The sequence below is a fragment of the Drosophila hydei genome, unplaced genomic scaffold (assembly GCF_003285905.1).
Source record: "Drosophila hydei strain 15085-1641.00,03,60 unplaced genomic scaffold, DhydRS2 tig00000290-arrow-arrow-pilon, whole genome shotgun sequence".
In the NCBI taxonomy this organism is placed as follows: Eukaryota; Metazoa; Arthropoda; class Insecta; order Diptera; family Drosophilidae; genus Drosophila; species Drosophila hydei.
The window spans coordinates 1,310,402-1,332,717 of NW_022045704.1; the positions used below are offsets into that span (position 1 = coordinate 1,310,402).

At 35.7% G+C, this 22,316-nt stretch overlaps 1 protein-coding gene across 1 annotated transcript; it reads left to right on the forward strand.

The window, feature by feature from the left end:
* Window positions 1-15,768: 15,768 nt before the first annotated feature.
* LOC111594809 (sulfhydryl oxidase 1) lies at window positions 15,769-17,699 on the forward strand. The gene has a single exon (XM_023308271.2). The coding sequence runs from the start codon at window positions 16,028-16,030 to the stop codon at window positions 17,660-17,662; it is 1,635 nt and encodes a 544-aa protein (XP_023164039.2). The 5' UTR covers window positions 15,769-16,027; the 3' UTR covers window positions 17,663-17,699.
* The last annotated feature ends 4,617 nt before the right edge of the window (window positions 17,700-22,316 follow it).

The window sequence follows — 22,316 nt, forward strand, 5'->3', positions numbered from 1 at the left end:
CTTTCGAGGGGTGCTGCAAGACAGCAAACAGCAGAGTCCTCGAAATCGGCGCTGTATAATTTGCCCCTCGTTTCTAAAGTATTTACCTATATATGACACAAGTGTGAGTGTGTGCGTGAGTGTGAGTGTGTATGTAAGTAAATCGGATTTCAGTTGCAGGAATTACGCACTTTTCGTAATACTTTTTGTTTTTGTGCTCGCATGCGAGTCCCCTGCGCAAATGACGTGGCTTTTGCTGCCCATGCAATATTCATAATTATGAGTCTATTTCCATTTCTTCTTTTTTGTGTTTAAGTTTATTATTTAAAACTTACTTTTAAAGGCAGCGTATGGTATTTGTTTTTTGAGTGCTGCCCTTTTCCGAGTGCTTCTTTCTGAACGGCCTTTGGCCATTTCCTGTCGCCGAAAAACCAAAAGGGAAATTCATTTCCCATGCGCACGACAAAAGCCATGTCTGGCCTCTTTGCATTTGCAGTCTAATGAAAAAGAAAAAGAAGAAAATAGAAAAGAAAAGAAAAATGTTAAAAAACAAAGGTCTTGCATTGATAATTAAGCAGAGCAGACAGCCACGGAGCCTAAGTGAATTGCCGCACTCAAAGCAGCTAAGCCAAGTGTCCTACGGCCGTTGTACAGTTGCCTCTGCGTCGACTACAACGAAATGCTGTACAAAATGATACAAGGCTAAATGGAGAAACTATCAAAAAGTTAGGAAGATAAGACAACGGATGAGAAGATAACAGAATAGTAGAGAACAGAAGAGAACAAAAAGAAAGAACGAGAACAGAATAACTGAAAAAGTGATAGAAGAGGGGAGAAGAATTCAGAAGAAAAGGTAAGAACGGAAGAAAAGAGAAAGCAATAGAAGAGAAGAGAAAGAAGAATAATAGAAAAAATAACATAAGAAACCAGAAGAGAACTGTGTAGAACAGATCAAAAGGAAATAAAATAGAAGAGAGTAGAAGAAAAGATAAATAAGAGATGAGAGAATAAAGCTAGAATAAAAGATATGAGAACAGATATGGGAGGCAGAGAGAGATATATAGAGAGATAAAGAGAAAATGAGAATATAATGGGAGGTAGGGTAGAGAGAGAGGTAGAGGGAGAAGTAGAGTGGTGAAGAGAATAGCAGATAAAAGAAGAGTATAGAGAAAAAGACAACAAAAGAACGAAAATAGACGGTAAAATAAAAAAATAAAAAAAAATAATAAAAAAAAATAATAAAAAAAATTGAGAAAACAACAAAAAAATATCACAGAAAAGAGATGAAGGGAAAACAAGAGATCAGAATAAAAGAGAAAAGGAAGCTAGAAGATTATCTACATGCTCGTAAACTCTTATATTTGTATTATTTTTTATAAATATTTTTTTATAAATATTTCATTGCTTTTATAATTTTAGTGTATGCACACTTCGTTGTTAAATATTTCAATCTATTTTTTTTTTAATTTCTAAGTACTAGCGTGTGACGAATTTTCAAATTATTTGTTTTGGTCGGCGGCTATAAATTTGAGCTCATTTCGTGTTGGTCATTTTAGCTGCACGTGTTTTAGTCTTTGCATATTTGGCTACAAACAAAAAAAAAACAGAAAAAATACTGTATATTGGCATGAGAGTTGCTAAAACTGGTCGGAACATCAACATCTAAACGGCCCAACGACAAGTTTATGATAATTTTTTTCGTTAAAAAGAAAAAAAAAGGAAGAAGAGAGGAAAAAATTGGTCGTTCGACTGCGGTTCCCTGGGCCATGGGCCATGGGCCATGGGCCATGGAATGACATTTTAGTACATCGTCTATTATTGCCTCGAAACATGCTCTTTTGTTGTTTGTTGAAACATTCTCATGACAGCCGCAGGCGCCACGCCCCCTTTGCCCGGCTGGGTCGACTGGCTGTTTGCTGGAAAATATGACCGTCAGCATATTGCAAATTATATTTAATTAACATTGCATTTGGACTACAAGTTGCCAACTTCTTTTGTTCTGCACTTTTTTCCATTTTGCTCTCTTCCATTTTTTTAGACCTTTTCAAACAAAATCCAATTGAATTTTTAATTAGTTGGCCATCGGTTTTCCTGTACACTCACTCCATTTGCTTTTTTGTCAGTTATCGTTTAGCTAATTCGGAATATTCATAGGGCCACAGTCGCAATGCATTTGGCATGCAAATATGGCAATGTCCGCATGAATATGCAGAAGCGTTCAAAACTAGCTCACAGATTTTTGAGCGAAAAACTTATATTTATATTTGCAACTACATTCAATGTTTTACTTATTCTAATTAGTCTGGGTTAGTAAGGAATGAGTCGAACAGTTAAGGAAAAGTATTTACTAGAACATCACGCACTTCAGATATGCCTGCACCTCTTAAGTTTCAAGACCCAATCTCTTGACATTGTCTCTTTTCAATAATCTATCTTAAAGTCATGCTTAATGCAGATACAATTATCAAGACTTTCATCAATTATAGCACAGACACAGACCTGCTGACATAAGTCTGTTATTTTGCAACTGTTTTAGGGGATATACCAAATAATAACTGCATATAATATACTGGATAGGGCACTATATATTGAGGGCTTTAAATTTAATTTAATAAATAATTAATTTACACTATAAACCTTTAAGATTTGTATCTTTTATTACTATTATTATATGTAGCGATTTATATGGATTCGCTAAGAAACTGCTTAAAGATTTGCTGAACATATTTTAAGCATTTTTATATAAATATAATATTTAATATAGTATTCAGTTCAGCTCTACATGATTACAAGGCTATGAAAAAAGAGTATCAATTTTTCGTAGAGTGCTCATCTGAGAGATTTTTGCCTTAAGAGGCAGGGTTTGTTAAGTAAAAGTGAGATTCTGCAGCTCTTTTGAAATACGTGTAAAATTTTATTTAAAATAAAATATGTATTAATTATGTATTTGTAGAAGGCATACACTAAAACTCAAAATTGCAAATAATAATTTGTCAAGGACAAGATGCTGCTTTAGTGACTTCGTCTACTTCTCTTACTTCTCTTACTACACGTTCTTTAACCATAACTTATCTTATTACAACTCTTCTTACTTCATCTCTTACAACTAATTCTCTTTTTAAAAATCTGTTTCTACTAATTTTCTCTTACTGCGCCTAGTTCTCTTACAAACACTTTTCTAACTTCTCTTAGTCTAACTCTAACTTCTCTTAGTACTTCTAATACTTTTCGTACTATTAATTCTCTTACTACTACTTCTCTTGCAACCACTTTTCTCACTTCGCTTACTACTACTTTTCTTACTGTTTCTCTTGTTACTAGTTTTCTTACTTTTTCTCTAATTTCTGTTACTTCGCTTACTTCTCTTAATGGTTACTTCTCAACCTTCTCTTACTATTTCTCTTACTTTTCCTGTTCTTACTTCTCTTACTACTTCTCTTATTACTCCTCCGTTTTCTCCTGCTGCTCTAACTACTACTGCTCTCACTAGTTCTCAAACTACAACATCTCTGACTTAAACTACTGCTAGTTTCCTGATGCCCCATAAAATTTGTCGTTATTAATTTCCTGAGGCGCTTCAGCATCCGCAGAATATCTAGAAAATTATGTTTCGCTAGCCTTCAGGCCCCATTAGCTTGAGTGCTTCGGTTCAAAACTTTCAATTTTTTAGCTTTTTCTTTTTGTTTTAATTTGGTTTATACCTATACCTTGACTATACACAATAAATTTGGACTACCTTTTAAACAGAGCAAAAAAAATAGAAGCTGCGGCAATAGAGGAAAAAAATGAAGGCTCTCTGACAAAATGCAGCGGCGCGGTTGCTGCACATATTTTAGCCAACTTTTGTAAAAATGTTGCCATTTGTTGGCCAAGCAGCTGCCGCTGCGACGTTGATGGCCATGCCAGGCCGAGCCAGCAACTACAACAACAACAACAACAAATGAAAAAAGTGGTTTTCTATATATTTTTCTAAAATCAAAATGTCCAGTTTTTGTTCATCAACGCCGATGCTGCCTTGGCCGGCCAATGTTGTCGCTGGCTTTATTTATTTATTTATTTTTATTTATTTTTATTTTTTTTGTAGCTTTTTCTTAGCCATGCTTGTGGCTGCAATGTCATTAACTTGGCCTGCAGCTCCATGTGCGCTGACATGGCAACATGAAGCGATTTGAGCATTAATGTTCAGACAGTTGCAACTTTTTGTGGCGGCTGCAGCAGCCACTGCAACTGCTGTTGCGGCTGCTGCTGCTGCTGCTGCTTCTAATTTTGTCAAAGTGCAAAAAAAGTGCGTACGCAATTATAAAATGCATTTCATTGCAATGACTTTGATTTTGTGTCGCCAAATTGCTAAGATCTGCTGCCCGAAAGGAAGAGGTTCATTAAAAGAGTATTTCAAGCGCTGATCTTGCCACACATTTTTTGATTGCCCCTCGCAGCAGCCGCAGCAGCAGCGAACACTGACCACAGTCAAGTTGTGGCTGCTGCTGTAATGCGATCTGTAGCAAAAAGTTGCTCAGCCAGCGGCCGCTCTTCATCTTCATGTTCATCATCATTATGAACCCTGTGCAGTCCAATGACTGCTCGCCCTCGTTGATTGCTGTCAGATTTGTGTGTGCTGTGTAAGTGTGTGTGCGCGCGGCTGCCCATTGTCCCAGACATTGGGCATGATCGAAAAATTTGCGCATAACTTTTAGTTGATTGACACTCAGGAAATGTCAGCGATTTGATTGGCTTTTATGCTCAGCCGCCGAGTGAGTGTTAGACACACACACACAGAGCACAGCACAGCTCAGACAAAAGTTTTTATTTTTGCATATTTTAGCTACATTCGAGCAATTAGAATTCATAGACATGTGCCAGCCACAACTTTATCGCTGACTTGGCTGGCCCAATGGTTCATTGACGCGTCCCACAGAACAGGAATCAAAACGAAATACGCCAAAAATAGCTAAATACTTAAAAACCAGTTACGAAAAAATGCACCAAAGCAACACACACTCACACACACACACACTCACAACAAGAGCTTAAGAAATTTTCATAATTTCAACATTTTATAGAACATACGAACAAAAAAAATGAATATCAACTTTTATAATATTGTTTGCAATAGTTGGCAGGGTGTTTGTGACTAGCTAATACCCTATAGCAACTGCACGTATCTTTGGCTTTTTCGGCTGAGTTGTTGCCACAGTATTAAAATACTAATTGCCTTATATTATAATAACATATTTTATTTTAATTTAATATTATATTCTAAAAATAAGAAATATTATATAATTAAAATTTTTATATTTAGTACAATTTAATTTTGTATTCAAACTTACTTTTTATCCTCCGAAAAACAACTTCTTTAATTGAAAATTCCTTCAAAATATCTGAGATTTATTCACAAGTCGTGTAATTAAACTAAACTCGATGTGTTGGCATTGAGAATGGCCATAAATTGCTCAATGCTCTCCCGCAGTCCACTTGAAGACGTCAAGAGCTGGCATGTTCATGCCTGAACTATATAGTTTAATATATAATATCATAATAATAATATTCAAGGAATATTCTGAAAATTTGCTTAAGTCAAAATAATAATTAAAATTCTAAAAATTTTAAGCGATTCTCTTTAGTTATCTTTTTAGCAAGACCATAAAATGATTGAAACTAAATTTAATTTAATTAATTTTCCAAATTTCCATCTTATTTTAAGCTGCTTCTCAGCATAAGTTCGTTGTCTAAAATCTCTATTGAACTAATTTTAAAGCAAAATTCGCAGTGTAATTCTAAGCGAAATTATTTAAATAGCAAAAATATAAACTGAATCAAATTTTTTAAAATATTTTCTTTTATTTTATTGCTAAAGACTCAGGCTGTATAATGTATGTTTTAAGTTTTATTTATTTGTGAACAAAACTTTTCAAACAAACATAGGCAAAACCTATGAAGAAAAGCTGAATTAACTGATTGGTTAATTTGGATATATGTATATCTAACTACTATATTTTGTGGATTCCCATGATAATTTAACATTTTTCCTTACGATAAATATTTTTAACTGTTTTTTTATTATTATGCTATGAAGCTGATGAATTTTAGCAATCATAGCTTCAACTCAACCTTTAACATCTAAGCTTTAACCTTTGAAAATATATCTGTATATATATATTTTCAAAGGTTAAAGCTTATGTATATTATGATAAATCAGATATATATATACTGATAATATGTATATAAACATAATCATAATTAGCATGATCATAATCATTATCAATTTTTAAGACACATTTTAAATATGATATGACTGCATTTCATTTTATGAATCAAGTACCAAGCCAGGATTTTTTTTTATAAATATTTTCATACTCTATTTTTCTTCAATTTTTGCTTTAGTATTTTCTACATATACCAATTTTAGTTTATTTCACTAAACACTCAACTCGCAGCTCTTACTATATTCCCCCCTTTTTAATATATTCTTCATCTAGCTAATATGCCTTGTTCAACCACTCCAAAGGGCATTTATCGTCTCTTGGTGCATTAACCGCATTCAAGGCTAACACAGCGAATAGTTTTTGTTGCAGTTGTTGTTCTCTTCATTATGAGCCGTGTGCTACAAGTTTTAGCCAAGGGCCAAAATCTGTACTGCGTTCATTTGGCCTTTGCTGACTTGTATGTCTCTCTCTCTCTCACTCTCTCTCGCTCTCTTTCCCTCTGTGTGTGTGGTCTGCACTAATTAGCCGCTAGCTGCTGGTCCATTGAATGCACATTTGATGCTTGGCACACATTCCATTCAATTTCATTGATGTAATCGCTCGGCTCTCTTCATTCATGCCCACAGATCGGTGCCTTGTTGCCCCATTGTGTTTGCCAGTAGCTGGGAGTGCGCGCGCGCGCGCATTTGGCTACTTCAGTTGCCAACGATGCCAGTTTGGGACACACCTTCCGCAACGCCACGCTAATCACGAGCAGGCAGCGCCGCCAGCGCGTGGATAAATCAAAATGCAGCCGAGACGTGAGGCACAGCCAGCCCGTCTCCATGCTTCTCTTCCACTGTCACTGCCTCAGCTTCAGTCGCTGCCTAATCCATGGCAACGAGCCAAAGAAAGTGCCGCACATGCTTCTCGGCTGAATGGCTCAGCCTCTTTGGCTGCTTGCCTCGCTGCCTGGTTGCCTGGCTGGCTAGCTGGCTGGCTGCCTGGCTCACTGGCTGATCCTCGTGCTTAAGACAAACGCAAACGCTGGCTCTTTAGTCGTATCTTTCACTTTGATTGCGGCTCTGACGGTGGCTCGTGTGGCTCGTGTTAGCCTAAGTCGTTTGCCTTGCGGCTGCCACATGCAGTAGTTGTTGTTGTTGTTGCTTGTTTTTCTTTTTGTTTTTTTTTTCTTGTTTTCTGTATACAGTTGTAGCCACTTGGCTACTGTTTGTTTACACATGTATATATAACTCAATCAGCAGCGGGCAAGAGCCACACCATTTGGGCATCATTTGACCCACAGGAAATTATCAGCCACGACAGCCAGGCACACACACACACATAGAGACTTAGCTTTATATAGTTGACTCAAATGCTGTGTCCATAGTTGTGCGTAAGTTCTAATGAAAACCTAATTACAAAATCAGCCAATACTCTCAAGACTCGCACATAATTAAGGCGCACACTTGGCGTCGTTCTACCAGTCCTCGTCCCAGCATCCCTCTACCTCTCTAACTGAAAAAAAAAACGCATTTAAAAGCCACATTAATGACGAAGACAACGATGCAGCCACTTTGGTAAAATAGGAAATTGCTTGCTGCTTTCGTTTGAGCGTTTGGCTGCCTTCTTTTTCTCATTTTTTTTTCGTTCATCAGCAGACGAGATCAACGCCAGTCGTTGTCTTTGGACTATTCGTCTTCAGCTTTGTCGTTGTGGTTGTCCACATCGACACATTCACATCGACAACGCACACAAAAACGACGCGACTGCGACTGCGAAGCGTTTTCAGCATTTTTAGTTAATTTACCAGGAAAAACATTTGAAATTCTTAAAAAAGTAGCATCTAGTAGCTAGGTAGACTAGAAAAAGTTGCATAGCATTGGGGGAGCAACTGTAGCACGCCTTCTCTATACTCTATACAAAACTAATTACGATCGAGTGCAGCTTTTAGATATAGTATATATGTGTAGCTCATATATATATATATATATATATATATATATATATATATATATATATATATATATTTATGTATTCATATATATATATTCATAGTTTTAATGACATTTTTTGTATCTATTGGTCAACTAAATAATGCGTATGCGAGTTCGATTCATGAACTAGTATAAGAATGTAGTGTGTCACAGCAATCAGAACTAGTTCATAAGTCAGCCTAATGGTTAAGACTGATAATGATAATGACAATGGTAATGGTAATGATAATGGTAATGATAATGTTAATGCTTACATTAGTGCTAATGTTAAAAATAGTGGCCATGGCAATTACAATGATAATGATAATGAAAATAAATAATAATATTGAATAATGATAATGAATAATAATAATGAATAATGATAATGAATTATGATAGAAAATAATGACCATAAATAATGAAAATGAGTAATGATAATTAATAAAAAAGGTGAGTAAAAAAAATGAATAATATTAATGAGCAATATAATGAATAATGATAATAAAAAAAGATAATGAATAATGATAATGAGTAATGATAATAAATAATAATAATGAGTAATAATAATGAAATATGATAATGCGTAATGATCATGAATAATGTCAATGAGTAATGATAATGAATAATAAAAGTGAGTAAAAAAAATGAATAATAATAATGAGCAATGATAAGGAATAATGGTAATAAATAAAGATAATGAGGAATGATAATAAATAATAATAATGAATAATTATAACGAATAATGACAATGAATAATACTAATGAATAATAATAATGAATAATAATAATGAGTAATGATGACGAATAATGATAGAAAATATTGACAATAAATAATGAAAATGAGCAATGATAATGAATAATGATAATAAATAAAGATAATGAATAATGACAATGAATAATAATAATGAGTAATGATAATAAATAATAATAATGAATAATGATAATGATTAATGACAATGAATAATAATAATCAATAATGATAATGAATATAATAATGATAATAAATAAAATATAAAAACTATCTGATTAATAATGATACTTCTAATAATAATCATCAGAGCCCATAGATAAATAAATAAAATATAGAAATGAGCTGTTGAATAATGACGCATTTAATAATGATGATCCCATAGATATTAAAGAGAGTGCAATAAGTATTAGCAATAGCAATGAAAATGACAATGGAATTCATAATAAATATACCAATAACACTAATCATAGCAATTGAATCAGTTCTTTCACATTCTAATGAAAGAACATCCAATTGTCGCTTTCATTGCTTTGGCTTTTGCTCGTTGTCCAGTTTGGTTTAAGTCGCCGCCACCGTCGCGACGCGACGCGTTGCCGCTGTTGCATAGACTAAAAATCGCATTCGATCATTTATGGGATTTTATTTGGCGCGTCAGCAAATGTTGCTAAGCAATTTATTTATGACATTTTTTGCTGGCCTCGAGGCAGCCGAGGCTGCAATTCGTGCAGCAATTTCTGCTGCTGCTGCTGGAAGAGGCTGGCAATGAGCAGCACAGACGGTCGGACAGACGTTTGGACAGATGCAGTGAAATAGTTACAAAGTCAAAGCCAAGTTCCATATTCATCAGCTGCAACACTCTTCATTCTTGGTGCTGCTCGTTTGCTTGTTCTTTGGCTTGTCTTGTAATTTTTCGTTGTAGTTTCTGCTCGTGTTGTTGTTTTTCTATCGAAACCCAAACTGGATTTAGTCATATGCGCGGTCTCTCAGCGGACGGCAGTCGCCGCTGCTGTCGCTGTTGCTGTTGCAGTTGCAATTGCTGTTGATTTTACCATTGCATTTTAATTAAGTGCATTTTAATGAGGCATCATTGGCTGTTGCAGGCAGCAGTTCCAACAGTTGCCTCTGCTATTTTGTTCATTACCAATGAGCGCATTTTAAATAGGCAACCAAAGCTGGGAATTGTTGCCTGGAATCGCTTCGGCCTGGGATCCTTTTGGTACGCAGCTAATTAATCATGCCATTAGCCGATGCTTAAGCCTATTTAAATTAGTCTCCTCGTTTGCGGTTTTCGCTTGGCAGCAAACAAAAACAAATAGTCATAAAAAATATGTTGTAAAATAAATAAAACGTCAGTTAAATTGTCGCTCTAATTTGATTTCTGATTAAATTGAGAGCACAAACACAGATTTTACTCTAGCCAACATTTAGTGGAGAGGTCATATTAGTTGCAAATAGAATTTAATGTTTCATGCAGCAATATTAGCTTAGCAACTGTGTTTAGCTCTTGTCCTTAAATGGAATTAGTTCATTTTATATAAATTTTGTTATATGCAGCCGAGTAAGCCATCAGCAGTTGTTAACCACCTTTTGGTATACCTTAGCAGAGTGTGTGAACGAGGTATATTGGCTTATGCATAGTTATGTACGTGCTGTGAGTTAATATGCTGGACTAGAAGTCTTTACATAATAATAAAAGTTTTAATAAAAATTAATTTTTTGAATTGAAGTCTTCAGCATTACTTGAAGACTTTAAGAGCTAGACTTTTCAGATGTGGTATATAGACTTATAGGAATTATATATATATAAAAAATATTTCACTTTTGAAATATCTTTTGTTTTTCAGCTTGAAGTTTGTCAGGAAGTGCTAGAAATAATGCTTGTTATGCAAGCTTGAAGTGTGTCAAATCTTGTATACATTAGCTTGCAGCTGGGTATTTGCTAGTCGCGCATGCCCCAGCAAAGCTAGCTTCTTCTATTTTTTCATTTTTCAAATTGCGTAATTTTCATTAGTTTGCTGCATTTGCCGACAAATTAAGAGCTGCTGCCGCTGCTGCCTCTGCTGTCCCACTCAAACCCACTCGACTCTGTCACTCTGCCCCCCTCCAGCTGCCGAAGGTCCATTTAGCTAGCTGCAGTCCAAAGTGCGTAGCTGCAGGATACGCATGCAAATAAACGAATGTGAGTGCCGGACGACCCTTGCAGGCAGGCAGCCCGAGCTGGCCTGGGCTGTTGATGTAGTAAATGTATTTGTGTGGTTTTCAATTTTACTTTTTTTTTATTTTTATATTTTTACTGCCTATATATGGACGAGCGTGTATTTTTTTATATTTTATACGCAAATAATTGTGAATCTTTCTCTCTCTCTCTCTGGTATTTTGCGGTGGGTTATTGTTTGGTTTGTTTGGGTTTTTATTTTTTATTTTTAATTAAAAACGGAAGTAAATGTGTATGCAGGGATGCCAGCCAGTCAGCCAGCCAGCCAGCCAGCCAGCCTGGTTGACTTGTCAAGTGCATGCGTATGGGTGCGTGTGCGTGTGTGTGCGTATGTGTATTAGGCGTGTGTATATCGGGCACTTTGGCCATATTGTAGTGTTTTGCTAACAATGCAATTTTCAGCGCATTGTTGCTGCCAGCAACTCCCTTTTGATGGACGCACATCAAATCAAATCCTTAGCTGCGGCAGCATTCGCATTTTCAGACAGTCGCCCGCCCAGTCGCCTGATGAAATGTCAAACGTGTACCCTTTCCGCTGGCCGGGCAAACAGTGTGTAAGGCACTACGGATACGGATGCGGATACACTGGCTGCCGCTTAGAGCTGCGCCCCCACATATGCCTCATGCGCCACGCACAAACTAAACCAAACTCAACAACAATAAAAACATGGCAACAATTCAAAACTGAAGAGTTTTTCAAATAACGAAAAAAAAAAGCTGCGGAAAAGGCAAGCAAAAAAAAAAACGGGAGAAAAAAAATCGAGAAAATTAAAACAAAACAAACAGCTGAACGCATCATCGTCGGCATCAGCAATGGCATCCTCATCAGCCTTTGGCTTTGCCTCTGCTCTGCTCCTCTGCCACGCATGAGGAGATTTTGGTTTGGCTTTTGATTGACGAACTTGGCTGCCTGCCTGCCTGCCTGACTGTTGTTAACGCCCACCACTCACCACCCACCAGCGCCCACCGGCTCCTGATACGCTTTTCACTCAAACTCATCAACGTCAGCGACGCATTCAAATCGTTTTGATGGACTGCCGCACTGCCACAGCCTTTATCCGGCCCCCCACCCCAGCTGCCATATGCAACGCATCCTGGCACAAAAAAAATATGTTGAAAAAAGCAAGTAAGATTGCTACAGTTGGCAGTGCTTGATTAGCTAATACCCTTTAATTGCATACTCTGGCATAATTCAATATTAATAATCTAGAGCCATAAAGCTTGATCTGCTGTTTGCTGAAAATACATTTGCTCTCCTGCTGCTCTGTTGATAGTTTTTTTATATTACAATTTTTTTAATGGTTATATTTTTCAATCTCTTATTTGCTACTATCGTAGCTCTTTCTATTCAGACTTTTTCTGATCCTTGCTTCTCTTCCTTCAAAATATTTCGAGCTCAATTTCCTCATATTCCAACACCTTTTCCTATTTAAATTTTCTTTTCCTAACTTTTTCATATCCACATTTTCCCTGTTCTTAATTCTTTATATTTTTATTTTTCTCTACCCTTAACTTGTTGCTATTTAAACTTTTTTCTTCCCCCTTTTTCTTATTCATATATTTTTTTTTACCTTTTCGTATTAAACCTTCTTCATATTCCAACTTCTTGAGTTATCTCAAACTTTTCCAATTGAAATTTATTTTTATCGTAAGTCTTTTATATTCACACTTCTTTCGCACTTTTTCCCCAGCCCAACTTCTTTTTATGCGCACCAGTTGCTATTCCAAGTTCTGCTTCTTTCAAGTTCTTGCTAAACCAATTACTTCTCTCTAATATCACTTCTATCTATCCTTACTACTAACTATCCTAACGTTTTTCTAACTTACGTAATTTCGCACTTTTTCGTATTCTAACTTCTTTCTAACATAATTTTCTCTCTTACTCTGCTTGAGTTTGTTTATTTTTTATGAGATTTCTTGAGATCCATTTGTTATCCATTTGTGTGCTTATATTAAAGTCAAAGCATTTCATATCCAATGAGCTTGGGTAGTTAATGCTTAAATATAATACTTCTAGACTTCACAAGTATCTATAAATAAAATGTAATATATTTAGTATTTATAGTTCTCGAGTTATGTGAAAAAGTAATCTGTAGAAATATGTATAATTATAATTGATATTTAGAATTTGAGCCAATAAGATAAGCTTAACAGCAAAAAGAGATTTTCTTATACTGTATATGATATTCGTTTATAAATATTATTAATTATTATTATTATTATTAATTATTATTATTATTATTAATTATTATTATTATTATTAATTATTATTATTATTATTAATTATTATTATTATTATTAATTATTATTATTATTACTAATTATTATTATTATTAATATTATTAATTATTATTATTATTATTACTATTAATCTATCTATCTGTATATCAAATTTTGAATACATAAACCTTATATATATTATAGTCAAATCATTAGAGCTCGTTGTCTTATTTGAGTTCAAAGCTGTTTCTTTTTGTTGAACAAACTTTGTTGAACAAACAGAAATGTATATGCCCTGTTTGCCTCTCTTTACAAATGGATTTAGGGTATTGAAAAAAAAAATTACACAAAACCTTTGCACAATATTTGTATTTTACGCAATTTTTACTGACTGTCGTTGGTCGTTCGTCGTTCGTCGACTGACTGCTGCCTGATTTGCAAGCCGATTTGCAACATTGTTCATGTCAGTCGAAGTGCATTGTTAATAATCAGGCTATGTGCGTGTGCGTGTGTGTGAGCACTAAGTTCTATTAGCTGGGCACTTGTTTGCTTAGCCATTGTCTTTGCCCAGCAGGCTCTGTGCGACAATAATTGTGGCATTAAAATCTGAGCGAAAAGCCTCGGCACTAATTAAACGAAAAATGTCTTTTGTCTCTGACAGTAGGGGCAATCAGATGCCATACTCAAATTCAAAATGCACTCAAAATGTGTTAAGGAAAAGTTAAATCAGTTTTATTGCGCATACGCCCCGCTGGCCATATTGTTGGCACCCTCTGGGCAGAGCCTGTCAGAGCCTGGCGCTTGCAACGCTTAACACTTTCCACTGCAACGCCTTTTCACAGTTAATTTGCCATCAAATATGCCAGCAACAACAGCCGCCAGCTGCTGATGGAATGAAACTCGTCGCTCGTTGTCGCAATTAAATTACCAAGCAGCCAGCAGCCAGCATCCAGCAAGTGGCACAGACGCCACGCCCATAAACTGTTGCCAAAAAGTTTTTAAGCTGCCAAAACTTGAGCTAACCGAGAGAGCAGAGTACAGAGAGTGAATCTGTTTTCACACCAGAAACTTTTGCCACAACTTTTCGTGAGCCGTTCCACTTGTTTCCGCTTTTATTTCATTTTCTGCTTCTTCTTCTTCAGCCACTTTTGGCATATTTTCTCACATAATCTGGCATGTAAATGATATATAACCACAAAGTTGTGCATACTTTGCATTCGCCAGCTAACTCTGCTCGACTAACAGCCACTTGTTGCCGTTGAATTTGGGCTGTTCCGGCTTAATCTGATTGAAAATTAACTTCATTAATGCAAACTATCAAATTTTGAGTTATTTAAGATGCTAAAGCTGCAGACCGAAACCGTTGAATAGCACTGATGCCTCGATGCCTCTTGGCGTGCTATGAAGTTGTGTGAACACATTATAAATAGGCTTATTATCATAGATAACTTTGTATGAGCTATTAACCAGTTAGCTTAAAAGCTATATAAATAACACTGAATTAACCAAAATGTTAATCAATTTTTTTTATTTTTTCTTTTTTTTTTTTATGCGCGCTTAAGAAGTGAAATGGGCATATGGGTTCTGCTTATGCTGTCTATGCGCCTGCGCTAGATTTTGAAGCTGGAGATTTGATATTTGTGTAGTCTTTGTTAGTCTAGACTTATCAAATGTTAATGCTGTTAAGTTGTGGGCGTGGCAAATCGAGAATTAGTTATAACCGAAATTACATATTTTAAGCTGCTTGACTCTTGCCTATAATAAATATATAATAGAGCTATCAATATAAATCTTTAAAAAATCGTAATAAATTCAAATCTTAATAAAGAATATATTTTAAAAATATCCACGCCCTATGTGTGGCTTAGCGAGTCAGCTGCAGCTGTATCTGCTTGAATAAATATTTCCCACAGTTGTTGAGCTAGAAACTCAAAGCTAAACGACTAAGTTACTGTAGATCTGCTCAAATTATTTAACAAAAATTATATATATGTGATATCAAGACTTTGTAGCTTGTATATTGAGTACGCCAAATGTGGGCGTGGCAAAACTTAAAAAAAAAACACTTTTTCTTGCAGAGTTCTTGAGTTCAAATCATCAAATTTTAGCTGCTGATAGAACTATAAATATTTAAATACATTTAGTTACGCTTAAATATAAATATTTAACTATAAATATTTAAATACATTTAGTTACGCTTAAATATAAATATTTAACCATAAATATTTAAATACATTTATTTACGCTTAAATATAAATATATAACCATAAATATTTAAAAACATTTATTTACGCTTAACTATTTTTGGCAGCTTAAGCGAGCATTATGCCGTCAGTCACACCCGTCCAGCTGCAACATTCTCTCAATAAATCTTTAAATATTTGACATTTTTATAGCTTTTATTAGGTGACTCTATAAATGTATAGCCTAAATACAGCGCTCTGCGTTGGACTTTAGCAGCAAACAGTAAAGAGTCAGATATATATAAACAGCTTACTGTAAATTGAAAAGTTACTTCTACAGCTTTTACTCTTTGTTGCTGCTGCTGTTGTTGTTGTTGTTGTTGTTGTTGTTGTTGTCGCTGATCTGTTGAGTGCGCATAGAGCAAAACAATCCAAGCAAAACGTTCACCTTAAGAAACGCAGCCAGTTGGACTCTCTCCTCAGTTGAAGTTAAAAACCAAGCCGGACAGCATCTTCTGGCCATGTTTCGCTTAATTCTGCTGTTGCTGCCGTTGTTTTGTGCTGCGCATGTGACTGAGCCAAGTCTGTACGGCAGCGGCGACAATGTTAAGGTCTTAAACAATGAAACGCTGGAGCTGGAGCTGCACAGTTCGCCCAACTGCCAACTTGTCCAATTTATCAACTATTTCTGTGGCGATTGCCGACGTTTTGCTGGCACATTTAAGCAGCTCGCCTGGAGGCTGCTGGCCTGGCAGCGCGTACTCTCGATCTACGTGGTGGACTGTGCCCAGGAGCGCAATGTGCGCATCTGTCGAGATTTCGATATACGCAAGACACCCACGCTGCGTCTATATCCGCCGGGCTATCAGCGCACCGAGCAGGATGTGGGCCACGAGCTGGATACTCTGCAGCCGGAGGAAATCTACGCTCAGCTAGCTGCATTTCTGGCCAAGGTGAAGTATGCGTCGCTGGGACAGCCCAATTTTGAGCCACTGTCTGCGCTGGATGATCGGCAGAGCTTGCTAAATGAGTGCAATAACAGCACAAAGTATATAGTGCTAGTCTATCAGCCGCAGAGCTCCGCCTTGGGCAGAGATACCATATTGGGTCTGTTAACTTGGCCAGCTGTCTTTGTGCGCATTCTGAGCGATTCTGCGCTGTTTGGCCACCTCGGTCTCAAGCCAAACAAATTGCTTATTATGGACTGCCTGGGCGGCAGCTTGAGTCTGCAACCGCGCAACGACAGCAGCGTGGCTTATGTGAACAGCGTGGCCGAGTATCTGCAGGCCAAGGGCTATGCCACGCTGATGCCAGCTGCTACGACGCCTGCTCCAGATGTCAGCTCCCATCTTGTAGATGAGGAGCAGGCTGCCATTCTGGCTACTGTTTTGGGAGCTGGCCCAAAGACCTATCGCGCCGACTTGGAGCAGGCCATTGATAAGCTGCTTCACATTGAGCTGCCCAAGGCGCGCGTCTTTGAGGCTGCAGGTCATCTGGCTTTGCGACAGTTGCTCAACGTCTTGCGTCTGTTCAGTCCATTGAATCGCAGTGGAAATGTGTTGCTGGCTCGTCTGCATGAGTTTGTTAATGGCTCCAGTGATGCACTGAGCGGCGCTGCCTTTCAGGCACAGGTGCAGTTGCAGGAGAGCATGCTGCCCAAGGTGTTCAAGGCCAGGCGCTATGTGGGCTGCATTGGCTCGGCTCCAGTGCTGCGTGGCTTCACCTGCTCGCTGTGGACGCTCTTTCACTATCTCACCGTGCAGTCGGCCAGATCGAGTGTGCTGCCCGCGGGCTACGTCTTGGGCGCCATACACGGCTTCGTGAGCCACTTCTTTGGCTGCAAGGATTGTGTGCAGCATTTCCTGGCCATGGCGGACAGACGCAAGCTTTTCTCAGTTGCCACTCGGGATGAGGAAATACTTTGGCTGTGGGCGGCACACAATGAGGTGAATCAACGTTTGGCTGGCGATTCCACGGAGGATCCCCAATTCCCCAAGCTTCAGTTTCCCGATCTCAATGCCTGTCCCAAGTGTCAGCTGCAATCGGCCTCAAACACAACTTGGCAGCTTCAAGAGGTTTTGAAGTTTCTCAAAGATGTTTATGATGCCAAGAACTTGAGCAACTACGGACTACCCACGGCTAATGGCTACGATTAGTAGTTTGATATAGATTCAAATTAAATTGCCTGAAAATGCAACAATAAAAATGAATTTTAATTTTAATAAAAGAATTAATTCTTTATATATGTATATAAAGAAATATATATAAATATATATATATATATATATATATATATATATGTATATTTCTTAAATATATATATATATATATATATATATATATATATATATATATATATATATATATATATATATATATATATGTATATTTCTTAAATATATTTTTTTATGAAGTAGTTCTCATATACTACCAAATAAATTTTGATATCTTTTTATTTGATTTCACATTTACAAACATTTTTATGTAAATTTAAATAAATCTAAAATTTAAAAAAAAAATTTCCCAATTATTTGTTTAAATTTTTATTTAAATCTAAACAATATTTAAGTGTAGATTTGTGTAACTTTTAATATAAAACTAAATATATATATATATATATATATATATTTTTTTTTTTTATTTTTTTTATGAAGTATAAACAGTTCTCATATACTACCAAATAAATTTTGATATCTTTTTATTTGATTTCACATTTACAAATATTTTTATGTAAATTTAAATAAATCTAAAATCTTTAAAAAATGTTTCCCAATAATTGGTTTAAATTTTTATTCAAATCTAAATAATATTTAAATGTAGATCTGTGTAACTATTAATATAAATAATATAAAACTAAATACATATATATATATATATTTCTTATATATATTTTTTATGAAGTATAATCAGTTCTTATATAATCCAAATAAATTTTGATGTCTTTTCATTTGATTTCACATTTACAAACATTTTTATGTAAATTTAAATAAATCTAAAATTTTTAAAAAAATTTTCCCAATTATTTGTTTAAATTTGTATTCAAATCTAAATAATATTTAAATGTAGATTTGTGTAACTTTTAATATAAAACTAAATTGCATCTTCCACCGCTCTTTTTTTGCTAAATTTTTTATTTACGTTGCTTTGATCGCTATTTGGGAACACATTTAAAATCATCTAATCATAAGGCACTCAGAAATTTGTATATAACATATCAATCAGTTGCTGGCATTAAATAAAAGTAAAATATATTAAAAGTATTTTATATTTTTGTTGGGAAAATGCTAGAAAATGCTAAAAACTAGATTGGCTACTTAGTACGAAGCAAAATATGGTCAGTATTGGTTTAATAGAGTATAGAGTAGAGAAGTAGAGTTGTAGAAAGAATATTTGTTTTGTCAATAAGTTATGTTTATTTCATTGATAATGCTTAAGCAAGCATATGATAATGTAGACCAGAATTTTCGACTCGAATGTTGAGGCCTTTGGATTCAAGTGAACTGCGGCAGAGCATTGCGTAATCTATGAGCATTCAATTCATCGTGTCATGAAATTAACACCTGACAATTGGCATAAGTTTTATTTTGTTGTAAGATGAATGTTGCTATTTTATAAGCAACTTTAATGAAAGGTATCGAGCGAAATGGTCAGCTCAAGTTGGAGCGATACACATTGAAGCCTCTGCCAAATTTTAATGCAAGTAATTTTCCAAATGAATTATGACAATTTGATAGAGAATCTAAGAGAAGGCCAGCATCCAAAAGAATTTTGAAAATAGATGATGATAGATCGTTGCGTCTGTCAGTTCAGCAAACTGACATACAAAACACGAAAAGAAAATCTTTAAAAAACATGAAAAGAAAATCTTTAAAAATGCAATCTTATTGCGTTAGTAACAGTCGCAGCACTGCCAACTATTTACCTATGCCATGCAAATATATTAAGCCATATATTAGTTGATTCTTATATTATATCGAGGAAGCTTAAACGTTTGCCTGTTTGTCAATTGTCATTGCTAATTGTGCGAAATTGCTTAATTAAGCGTTTAACTTGCATTAAGTGGCGCTTCAAAGTATCGCAATGCAAATGGTCTCCCACTGCCACGCTGCACACACGCACACACGCACACACACGCACTTTATAAGCTCTATTTGTGAGAAGAAAATGGGGGTTTGGGCCGAGCACGTTTAACGGCACATCAATTATTTATAGAACATTTTTGCAAAATATCTACGCACTAATTTGCGTAAAGTAATCGATGTGGTGGAAAAATTTTCACGCATGCACAAATGGGGTTGACCTGAGCTGAGCAGAGCATGGCGCGTTGCACGGGCATAGGTAACGCCCGATATTGGGTTGGGAGCACAAAATGGCCTGAGCGGAAGCTAAAAATTACTAGCTACCCCTACAAAGCAGACACCCACAAGATATGCCAGTGCGTAAATTGGCGACCTGACCCCAGCAGTTGCATTTTTAGCTAAGTACATAATGAAGCTTATGTAAAATATTTAATATATATATAAGTCTTATATATATATATAAATAAAATGCGCACAGTCAAAAGAAGAAGCAAATAATGCATTGGTAGGCAGGGACAGTGTTTATTGATATATATCACACACACGCACACACACACATAGACACCTCGACACACGCACACACGCACACACGCGCCTGCGATGCGTGCGAAAAGTATTGCATAAGCGCGTGGGCAAAATGGCCGCCAACAAGACTTGAGCACAACTGTACGCAATTTTTGTGCGAAAATTGTTGGGGTGGACAATGGTCGTAAATTTTAGAGTAGCACACACACTTACACACACACGCACACGCACAGCTATCTGCGCAGGAAACAGGAAACCAGCGCCCATTTGTAGCAATGCATTTTATCAGTTGGCCGCGGCCAAAATCTGTGCGCCATGCGTAAAATGCGTAAAATTTATAGAGACGAAAAACTAGCCGTGCACGTCTTTCTAATAGCAAACGGATATTGTGGCTTTTGCCCATATGCACTGCTAGATAGCCAAGGCTCTCAGCCAAGGCTCGCCCGGAAGCCAGCTAATTGGGCGCTATTTCATAGGCAGCGAGCGAGAGAGAAGGCCATTTGGATTTGCATAACATAGGTAATTGCTAGAGCGACGGGGGCTTTCACGTACATCACTTCACTTCAGTTATGCATTGCATGCATTAACCAAAAACAATAACCCTTCAGTATAATGCTCAAATTATTGTTTAGGCATTTAAATTGAAATGAAAACAATAAAAGCAACGGCTGAAGCAGCCACTGCACTGTTATAATTATGTAAAAACAGTCTAAAGATTGACTTGACTTCTATGCACAACCCGCACAGAGATTGCTAAAAGCGCATGCGAAGACAACATAAATTTGCGCCGAGTGCTGGAGCTGGGGCTGGAGCAGGGGCTGGAGCGGAGGCACTGTAAGAGAGTGCAACCTGGTAATTATCAATGGCTGAGCGGCAGGCAAAAGTTGGCAACATTGTCTGTCTTGGCTGCTGCCACGCCCGCCCCGGCCTCTCTCCCAGTGGCGGCAGCCTCCAATTGCCCTTAGCCCATCATCCGAAACGAGAACACACGCAAAAAATGTAAAGTGGAAAAAATTTCGTGGCACTTGCTGATGAAAAGGGTTGCAAGCGGATTGGGGCACACAGCTGCGGTTGCAATTGCCTCCAAAACCTGCTCACTGCTCACTCTGCCTCTCCTCCGTCTCCCTCACTCTCTCTGTCGGTATCTCTCTCTCTCTGCCCCACATATGCGAAACAAACCAAACTTTTGCATTTTTTCTATGTAGCTACAATTAAAAAATATATGAAAAATGTTTGTGGATGCTACACGTAGCCAGGGCTGCAGCAAATCTTAAAAACAAGAGTTGCTAGAAGAAAATGTCGATCAAGAGATTTCTTCATTTGAAAATTATTTGGAATTTTAGATAAAGTATGGAGAAAAAAATTAATATGGAAAACTAAGAAAAATACTTTAAAATTAAAAAATTTTTATATTTGATATAAAAAATAAATAAAAATATAATAATTTAAAATTAAAAGAATAAATATTTTCTTATAATGAATTAATTAATAAAAATAAGAAAGACTTAAGCAATTAAAAATATTTATATGGCAATGAAATTCGTTTAAAAAAATAAAATAAATTTAAATAAATATATTAAATGCTTAAAGGAAAACATTTAATATATTTATTTAAATTTATTTTATTTTTTTAAATAATATATAATAAAATAATATATATATATTAATTATATAATAATATATATTAATATATTAAGTATTTCTTATATATAAAAAAAATTAAAATTCAATAAATAAATATTTTATTATATAAAATTAAATTATAAAATTAGAGAAAAAATAATATATATATATATACTATATTAAAATTATATGTAAATATAACAAATTAATTTTAAAAATATAAATAATTTAAACAAAGAAACTAAACTCAAATAAAATAAATTAAAATTAAATAAAAAATAAATAAATTTGATATATAAATTTTGAGAATGAATGAAATATAATATATAAATATATATAAATAATATAAAATATAATTGCAGATAAAAAAATTGAATTGTTGCTTCAGCCCTATTATAGAACACTTAATGTTATGGCTAATGTAGGCAAAGCAAAGTTAACGCAATTTGGCAACAATTTTTTCCCAACAACAACAACAACGTAACACAATAAGCTGAGCAGCAACACACCCACAGCCACCCCCTGCTTCGCCGTGCAACAACAATGCCACAATTTGCGGCAGCGCGTAATTAAAACAATTTAA